General features: G+C 41.4%; 1 protein-coding gene across 2 annotated transcripts; it reads left to right on the top strand.

Annotated features, from left to right (window-relative positions):
• The first annotated feature begins 260 nt into the window (after positions 1-260).
• Positions 261-10,043, top strand: LOC113074362 (noelin-2-like). 2 transcript variants are annotated; one of them, XM_026247197.1, is made up of 7 exons: positions 261-601; positions 5,701-5,844; positions 5,935-6,090; positions 6,555-6,774; positions 6,909-7,015; positions 8,288-8,402; positions 9,075-10,043. In XM_026247197.1, the coding sequence occupies exons 1-7, from the start codon at positions 461-463 to the stop codon at positions 9,644-9,646; spliced, it is 1,455 nt and encodes a 484-aa protein (XP_026102982.1). In that variant the 5' UTR covers positions 261-460; the 3' UTR covers positions 9,647-10,043. The 2 variants fall into 2 exon arrangements, with proteins under 2 accessions (XP_026102982.1, XP_026102983.1); XM_026247198.1 differs by having other exon boundaries at positions 262-601; positions 5,704-5,844.
• The last annotated feature ends 389 nt before the right edge of the window (positions 10,044-10,432 follow it).

The raw sequence follows: 10,432 nt of genomic DNA, 5'->3' as shown, positions 1-10,432 counted from the left end.
AATTTTATTTTATATATTTTCTTTTCTTTTTTTTATTGCATTTAATTTTTACTATTTATTTATTTTATTTTGTGATTTTATTTAATTTACTTATTTTATAAAGTTTTATTTTATTATTGCCGGAATGCTTATGGGAATTCCTGTGTCTTTCCTGAGAGACACACCTTCCCATCTCTCCCACCCTGCTGGTCTCTCCCTCTCCCTCTCTCCCTCTCCCTCTCTCCCTCTCTCCCTCTCCCTCTCTCTCTCTCTCTCTCTCTCTCTCTCTCTGTAGGTTTAGTATCGTGAGCCGTTCGTCTGCTGCTCTTCTCTGTTCCGGTCAGCAGTGAATCGGGACGTTTGGACTCCTCATCTTCATCAGATTGATTAATGATCTGGGTTTGAGTCTGTCTGTGATCCACCTGTGGTTTGGGAGTTGTTTTAACAAACTTTCCTCTGTGAAAGGTGCGTGGGTCTGGACATGAGCGCTGCTCTGCTGAAGGTGGGTGCGGTTCTGAGCACCATGATCATGGTCACTAACTGGATGTCCCAGACGCTGCCGGGGCTGGTGGGACTCGATCCACACATCGCTCGCCCAGGAACCTCCGAGAAGATCATCAGCGTACGTACAAACATTACTCTGTGTGTGTGTGTGTGTGTGTGTGCTTCACTGTCGTTCAGAGCATGTGTGTTTGTGTCAGTCTGTTAACATGCGGTGTAACTCTGAACCGGGAACAAACACACACGAACACTCCCACACACACAGTGTGGCACTTCCTCAGAGAACTGGAGAACTGCCACTCGCACCGGCCAGGACCTGGCATCGCCACAGCAACCTCACAGCACCAGCCAGCCAATCAGAGAGCACATGCTCAGTGCCAGCCAGCCAATCAGAGATACACAGAAAACTCACAGCCAATCAGAGGCTGCAGAAAACACACACTCAGCACCAATCGGCCAATCAGAGATGCATGTTGACATTAAAAGTTAGCAGTGAGATATATTAGGCTATTAAAGTCTGCGCAGAACTGATCACCAGTGATCACCACGAGATGCATGCTGATTAGAAAAGTGTCCGAGTTACGTCCAACCTGCTCTGATGTCATGCCGATGTCTGCCAAGAAACCCTGGCGACTCCACCGCTGATCAAAGCATGATGGGAAACAACTCATTGGTTCAGACGACCGTGATGCTGTGTTCTCCTCTCAAACACGCCTGCTGACTCCAGTCCATATGCTGAACACAAATAGTGAGTGTTTTCAGACAGGTTTCCCTGAACACGCCCCCATCTGTCATTGGTCAGTCCTACAGACCGTGTCTCAAACTTACACGATTGGTGGAGTCAGATGTTTAGATGTCGTGCGAGTCTGAACAGCAACACTAATACTGAACGACTCATTCTTCTGAAGGAAATGAAGAATATCGTCTAGTGATCAGCTTTACACTGAAGGTCAAACACTGGCTCTCGTTCACTAACTGTACAGGGTCAGAGTGTGTGTGTGTGTGTGTGTGTGGGCTCTCTCTGTGTGTGAGTGTGTTTGTGTTTCAGACGCCGCTGTGACACACACATGGAGACCTGATCAGAACAGATGGAAATGGCTCATCTAATTAAAGAGCCCAGCAGTGTGTGTGTGTGTGTGTGTGTGTGTTTTGTACACGGGTTAAATTCATATGATTTTAATAAACTGACTTATGCATATGGTTATTATTGTAATAATTAAATGAAAACATTTTAAATAATTATTTTGTTGTTATTATTAATAAAACTACAACTAACCATAAAAAATCACTATACTTATATAAAAAAAACAAATGTTTACTTCAGCAACATTTCTTATTTAAGTTTATCTAGAAATTATAAAATAACTACAATTTTTGAAAACAAAACAATTTTTTTTTTAAATATAGAAATATTACAAAACACACAAAAATCCCTTTTAAATAATTTTAAATAAATGAACACTAAGATTAAAATCTTATTTAAATCTAAGAAAAGAAAAGAAAAATCTAGCAAAATAAAATCTATTTCATTTTTTTACTATATATATATATAGATCAGAGTTTCCGCTAGAAAAAAATGGTGCCGGTTTCGTTTTCCGGACATTTTGATGATATGCCGGTCAAATATCGCCTCTTAATTAGTCAAGTTGAGGAAAACTGAAAGCAGTTTATGTAACTTAAAAAATGACATAATCAGGCCGTATATGCAACATGTTTATTAGCCCAACTTTCAAACAGACGAAAAAAAACATGAACGTCCGATTGGCGTCAATCAACCAATTGTTTTTTACTATGGTTTCACATTTCATAGTTTAACAAACCAACCCCCCTTCCCCACATAAAATATCCGAATATAGCATTGTTTTTATTCAAGCAAACTTAATTATAAACTCAGTATGTCTCATTTAGCTGGTAACATTTAAATTGGCCACCGTGTGAAATGACTCCTTGTCAAATGAACTTGAACAAACAAATGACTAGGCCTATAACATTGTCTCGCGTCATTTTTGGCTACTTTTTACGCTTTTTTTGCAGTGCTGAATTGTGCAGCTGCCGACTTAAAATCAAAACTTCCCAGTGTCTCTCCACAACTTGCAATGCGCATAAGCCGCGTAACCTTGTTCTCCGCAAGGCGACTTCGCTGCTTCGTCTTGATCCGATTTTGCAGAGAGAACCCCCTCTGCAGGAACACTCGAGACACGGATTACACAGGCTATCTTGGCGAGCTTGGTCCACTCTGGATACATTTCGTTGAAATCACACATGAGGACTTCGCAGGCTGTGGAGAAATGCAATCCTCCATAGCAACGGAGCGCTGTCATGACAGCGAGGGCATCACGTCGCAGGCTTACGGTATCGATAAGAGGAGCGGTGTCCGCAGACTCAAAGCTTGTAAAATGGCAAATAATGCTTCTGATCGCTGGTTCTGCATATTCTTGGAGAGCTATAAGATAATATAATAGGTGAGAACGATATTAGAATTATAGGCCTACAAAAGAATGCTGCATTTATTAAAATAGGCCTGTATGGGTCATCCTGTGGAAATGTCAATTTTTCTGTCCCTAGCCTTTACAAAAATATTACACTTAAAAACACTTTAGGGTTACAATTTCTTTACATTTTAAAATAAAACAATATGTTATTTGAAAAATTAAACCTTCTTGAGCCATCAATGGGCTATTTGATTTTTATTAATTCTATAGAATTCCCATTATTTCCCATTATATTCCCATTCCCATTTTTTTTCTGTCACATTAAATACAATGCGACATGTGACATAATAATAATTTTACATCCATTTAATTCTGCTACACTCAAAAGTTAAGATTTAAAGGATTGCATCATAAATTTTAACCGGTTTTCAAATAGTTTCATTGTTACATGGTTGCGCAAACAAACTAACCTCATTCAAGCACCCTTTTAACAAACCTGATTAAAATAAATAAAATATTATCTCCATATTTGTTGTATTATTATTTTTCGTTAACTCTGACTACATTATGCTGAAAAAAATGAAAAATAATATTTAATAAAAAACCTTTGAAATTGCCAAAGTAAGGTAAAACCAGTAACACAAAAGTTACATGCCGTCTTTAAATAAATGCACAAAAAATGTACATTTTTATTTATATATTTTACATTTTTATTAATCTAATAATGTGGTGTAAGTTTAAATGTTAGAAAAACAAATACATTTTAAGACACCTTGCCAGTTGCCATACCAAAAGTGGACATTTCTGTAGAATGACCCATATAATATATCAACAATATCTACTTACCACTATGTGTCTGCGGATATCTAGAGGGGGTCAGAAGAGCATCGAGGCAGTGAAGTAGATCCATGCAATCCTCGGGGAACCGATCTAGCAAGGCATCTATCAGATGTTGAACATAGCGTTCTCTGGCTTTTTTGAAAGCTTGAATGGAGCGGTCGCTTGAATTGGTCACTTTGACATCCTTGTATGTGTCTTTATATCCCGCCTGGAATGTTTCCTCTTCTGGACCGGGGACATCTCGTAAGTGTGTAAATGCCGCGACAGATGCTTGCACTATTGGTCGGATGCTGGAAAGATTGACGTTGTCTTTCTGAAAAACTAAATTCAGTTCTGCTTGAGGCTGACCATGTCCTCATCACTGAGTGCAGCTGGTAATTGGCGGAGCCGGGCTGTTCTGGTGGCAGTGTCTGTAGAAGGAGTACACCGAGGAGATCGTGTTTTTGTAAGCTCTGATGTTTTCCACAGCTTTCTCTGCGTCCAGCGCAGCAAGTGCAGCCCGGTGGGCAACGCAGTGCACCTGGATAGAAAATGGATTTGCTTGCTTAAACAAAGCAGCCTTCCCATCATTACACTTGCACCATCTGAACCCAGGCCAATGACACGGGACAGTGCTATATCCATTTCGCGAAGCACCGCAACAACGCGATCATAAATGCATCTTGCTGTCCCGGAGTCCACATCATAAATTGTCTCCACCTTTCCTTTTATTTCCAGCTTTAGATATATGATTAACTTTTTGTTCACCGTGATATTTACAGTTTCATCAATTATTATTCCAATGAAGTCACTGTTTTTCAGTTTTTCACAGATCTGTTCCACCACGATGTGTTCTAATGCCTTTTCCATATCATCCACAGAGTCGCTGTGGCAATAAATGCCATCGATGGTGACAAAATCTGGAGCCTCGAGAGCTTGCAGTAGCTCAGTCTGTGCTACAAATGGTTAGATGGGAGATCATGTTTTGCCATGTGGAATACAATTTTGAGCTGAGAGCATAGTTTTTTCTTAGAAGTTTCCGTGGCCTTGTCACAGTGGCCTTTCATCGCAACCTGCTGTGGCGTTAAATTGTGCGCCGCAACATGGTCATTGCTCTGACTATGTTCAATGAGAGCAGACATTCTCAAATTATTCGACCCTCTTGTGAATCCGTTGCGTGTCCTGCCTTTTCGCAGCGCGAACAGAACATTTTTTCGTTACCATCAACTACCTCACATCTTAGCCATGGGAACTTGTCACTCCATTCCGACCGATACGCCCTACACTTCGGCTTTTTCTCCGGTGGTGGCGGAGCTGTCTGGCTCTGGACATCTGAGGCTTCAGGCGTTCCTGATTCAGTATCCTCCTTCGCGTCTGGCCTCTGAAAAAACTTTTAAGGCTAGTCTGCCTGGGCCTGGCCATATTTGAAACGTCTCTCAATAGTTCGTGGTTTATATTATAGCCGTTAGGCGTGCGCTTTATTTGAAATGCAACATGCGATGTTGTTTAAAAACTTTCAAACGGTCGATTCAGATTGTGTTGGGGGGCGGGGCCGGGATTATTAGGCAGTTTTAATCTGACAATTTGACCGGAGAGATTTAATTTTGTCGGACATTTAATTTTTTTCCCGGCCAATGTCCAGTAATTACCGGACAACGGAAACCCTGATATATATATATATAATATAACACTGTTAGTGTAACGGACTAAAGTCATCTCATCTGTTGAAAAAAGACACTTAAGCAAGTCTAACTGTTTGATTATTGAGATAATCTCCTGCTCTGATTATCAGAAATGTGCCCAAAACCAGACGGTGAGAGCAGAAAGCGTGTTCTTCCCTCCCATGTAACTGTTATTGAAGTGAATGTGTGGAGACGATCTGAAGGTTAAACGTGTGCAGAATGACTGAGAGCTGAGTCAGTGTTGAGCTGAGAGGGGTGTGTGTGTGTGTGTGTGTGTGTGTGGTCAGCAGGTGTCGTACCCCGGAGAGGACGAGGGCTGGCAGGTGTACGGCTCTGTTCAGGGGAAGTGTGTGTGCTCCATCATGACTCCAGCTCACAGCGTCTGCGGCGGAGACCCTCGACACACTCGTCTGCAGCTGATCTCTGACCAGGTGAGGGTCACACAGCTTCAGACGGCCACACACACTCACACACCTCACCACCACCATCATCATCATCATCTGTGTGTGTGTGTGTGACAGCTGCTGAACGTCTCTCAGCACATGGAGATCCTGAGCCAGCGGACCACTCAAGATCTGCAGCGGCTGAGAGACTCTGAGACCCTCCTGCAGACGCTGGAGAGAAGACTGAACACGGCCCACGAGGAGACACACCGCCTGAGCAGCACGAGCCTGCAGGTAACACACACACACACTCACACACACACACACACACACCGCCTGAGCAGCACGAGCCTGCAGGTAACACACACACACACTCACACACACACACACACACACCGCCTGAGCAGCACGAGCCTGCAGGTAACACACACACACACACACACACACTCACACACACAGCCTGAGCAGCACGAGCCTGCAGGTAACACACACACACACTCACACACACACACACACACACCGCCTGAGCAGCACGAGCCTGCAGGTAACACACACACACACACACACACACTCACACACACAGCCTGAGCAGCACGAGCCTGCAGGTAACACACACACACACTCACACACACACACACACACACCGCCTGAGCAGCACGAGCCTGCAGGTAACACACACACACACTCACACACACACACACACACTCACACACACACACACACACACACCCACCGTGTCAGTGCTTGTGTGTCTGCAGGAGCTGCGTGGGAGTGTGTCTCAGTGTCGCCCCCTGCGGGTGCTGGTGGGGCGTCTGCGGGTGGATGTGGGGCAGCTGGAGACTCTGAAGGAGGAGATGGAGAAGTTGAATGAATCTCTGTCCGTCCTGCAGCAGCACTTCACTCTCCATCACTATCAGCAGCTGCAGCAGCGCCAGTTCATCCTGCAGCGGCACCTGCACTCCTGCTCCAGTCAGCTGGGTACACACTCATCAGCATCAGCTTCATCTTCATCATCATCACAAGCATCATCAGCTTCATCATCATCAGCATCTTCATCATCAGCATCTTCATCATCGAAGCGTTATCGATCACTGCAGTCTTTGTGTTGTCAGGTTGTGGTCAGCTGACGGGCATCAGTGCTCCACTCACCATCAGATCTTCAGGCTCACGCTTCGGATCCTGGATGATGGACAGTCTGGTGGACAGCACAGACAACCGCGTATGCAGAGCTCTCATCCCACACACACACACACACACACACACACACACAGCTGCTCTTCTTGACCTTTTAGACTCAAGGCCCATCACAACACTATCTGAAGAACCCACGATGTTCCCAGTTATACATGATTTACTGTAGGGATTTAGAGAAGGATGTTTACTTACAATTTCTATCTGATAAACAGAGGTGGGCATGCTAATGAAATGTATAATCATTATAACAATTCTAATGGAGTTCCCAGATTTGATTAATCTCCATCAATTATCAGGTCTCGAAATTAGTTTTTTTAAATGAGGCTTCCTCATATGTCCAGGTTTTCCAAGACCACAAGATCTTGGTTCTTCAGAGACAAATCTTGATATTTAGTTGTTTTAGCTGAAGTCATTTTAAGTTCTCTTGCTGATTTTGAAATTTCTCTGGTTGAGAAACACTTCTGTGATGCTTACATGGTATTTTCTGTAAAATAAGTTGACAAAATTGCATTGATGAGAGAAAATAAATCACACCGTTGTATAAGTCACATTTTATTAAATTAAGAAATAATGTAAAATATTGGTAAACAAAACCTTCACAAATATTATAAACACAAAAGGCATGTATTTGCCACTCCACAAAAAAATCCCTTAAATTTAGAGGGCAGCAATGAAAAATATAAGTATATACTAAAATTAAATTATAGTGGCATATTATTCTTTAAAAAAATATATCTCTATATAGTAGGGATGCACGATATTGGATTTTGGCCGATATTCGATATGCCGATATTTTCAAAATAATTTTGGCCGATGCCGATACCGATATCGATATATATACAAATATATACTGATACATTTAAACTTTAATTTTACTGAAGAGAAATCCATGTATCTCTTCTGTACTGATTCTACCATAAATTTATTATTTTACAAATGTAGACAGACATTCACATCTGAAAAACAGGTCAATTATTTCACTTGGAGAATATCGGTTTGGCTCATCGGCAGAAATATTCATATCGGCCGATACCGATAATGGTCATTTTAAGCTTTTATCGGCCGATACCGATATTGTGCCGATATTATCGTGCATCCCTACTATATAGTTTTTAAGTTTTAGTTGATTAGTTTTCGTTGTTTAAGTACATAAGGTTAACTTGGTTCATAATTTTTATTTTAGTTGAAGTTTATGTCAAGCAACACAAATTAGCTTTGTTTAATCGTATTTGTTTTAATTAATGATAATGTTCCTGCTCTGTTTGGTGTGTGTGTGTGTGTGTGTGTGTGTGTGTAGGTGTGGGTGATGGATGGTTATTTTAAAGGCAGGCGTCTGGTGGAGTATCAGTCTCTCGGTGACTTTGCTACTGGACAGAACTTCATCGTCCATCATCTTCCTCACCCATGGGCAGGTGTGAATGCGACTCTATCAAACACTTTCAGTGATGTTCACAGAGAATCATGTGATCCACTAACAATAAACAAACAAAACACTGACTGTCTTCATTTCCAACACTACAACTACTGATTCAGCATTTCAAACCCAAATATCTACTGCTTGTTATGGGACTTTGTTTCCAATATGGAAAAAAATATGAAAAAGGTCAGTGTGACTTAATAGATAATACTGAACTTAGGAATTATGAAATAAAGTAAGAATTGTGAGATGTAAACTCAGAATTACGAAAAAGTCATAATTGTGTTATGCAAACTCAGAATTAAAAGAATAAAGTAAGAATTATGAGACGTAAACAGAACTACAAGAAAAGTCAGATTTGTGATATGCAAACTCAATTACAAGAATAAAGTCAGAATTGTGAGATTTAAATAAAAAATGTAAAAACTCAGAACTATGAAAAAGTCAGAATTCTGAGATTTTAACTCAGGATTACAAGAAAAAATCTGAATTGCAGCATATTAAACCAGAATTTCTAATATTACAACTACATGATGTAAGCTCAGAAATGGAAAAGTCTGTGAGATGTAAACTCAGAATTCAGGGGGGAAAGTCTGTAAGTATGTTTTTTAATATCTTTCCACCTGTCAGAAGTGATGTTCCGTGTGTGTGTGCTTGTGTGTCTCAGGTACGGGTCATGTGGTGTATAATGGCTCTCTGTACTATAACAAACACCACAGTAACGTGGTGGTGCGCTACGATCTGGCGTCCGGTGGTGTTCTGCAGCAGCGTCCGCTCGCTCAGGCCGGGTTCAACAACACCTTCCCGTACTCGTGGGGCGGCTCGTCCGACATCGACCTGATGGCTGATGAGATGGGGCTGTGGGCTGTGTACTCCAGCATTGGCCGCGGTGGGAACATGCTGCTGAGCCGGCTGGACCCCGACTCGCTGGAGGTGCTGCGCTCCTGGGACACAGGCTTCTCCAAGCGCAGCGCCGGAGAGTCCTTCCTCATCTGCGGCTCACTCTACGTCACCAACTCACACCTGGCCGGAGCCAAAGTGCACTTTACCTTCCACACGGCCTCAGCCTCGTACGAGTACACCGACATCGCCTTCCACAACCAGTACTCACACATCTCCATGCTGGACTACAACCCACGCGTCAGAGCGCTCTACACCTGGAACAATGGACACCAGGTGCTGTACGACATCACGCTGCTGCACTTCATCAGGACACGCCACGCAAACTCCACCGACTGACTCCAGACACCCTGATCCTGCATGAGCCACGCATGCCAGCTCTACTCACCTTCCCTCTTAGAGAAGAAAGAACTCCAAATATGTGACCCTGGAGCACAAAACATGAGATTTTCTCAATATTTAGATTTTTTTACAGCCTCAGATTCCAGATTTTCAAATAGTTGTATCTCAGACAAATAATGTCATATCCTAACAAACCATTCATCAGTGGAAATATAATTTATTCAGATGATGTATAAATCTCAATTTCAAAACATTGACCCATTTTGACTGGTTTTGTGGTTAAGGGTCACATATGCATCTTCGGTTTCTGAGAGATTATTTGTGAAAAACAAGCAACTGTTGTGAAATGCACTTCTGTATGTACATACAATTTCACAAAAATAAATAAATAAATGTGTCAGTTGTTTTGTGTGTAGTATTTGTAGAGAAACAAAGGATTATTATGGCAAGTGCCATATTTATTAAAAGAAATTGACCAAATGTAAAGCAAAAATAAAGCAATATGTAATTAGCAGATTAAGAAATCTAACATTTTATCTCATTATTATATTAATCACAATTACCTTTCATTTATTCATTTGTTTGCTTTTCAGTGTTATTTTGTTATGACTGATTGGTACTATTGTAGTTTTTGGTAATATTTTGAATTAGATGTTAATTTTGTATTTTCTATTTGTAAAAGTTTTAGTCATTTTTTGTTTTTTTGTTATTTACATATAACTTATTTAAAATTCCATCACTGGCAGTGATGAGTTCAGAGAAAATACACTCCTGCTATTTAAT

This window comes from Carassius auratus, unplaced genomic scaffold (genome assembly GCF_003368295.1).
Source record: "Carassius auratus strain Wakin unplaced genomic scaffold, ASM336829v1 scaf_tig00014309, whole genome shotgun sequence".
Taxonomy (NCBI): Eukaryota; Metazoa; Chordata; class Actinopteri; order Cypriniformes; family Cyprinidae; genus Carassius; species Carassius auratus.
This window is presented reverse-complemented; position numbering and strand designations above follow the sequence as displayed.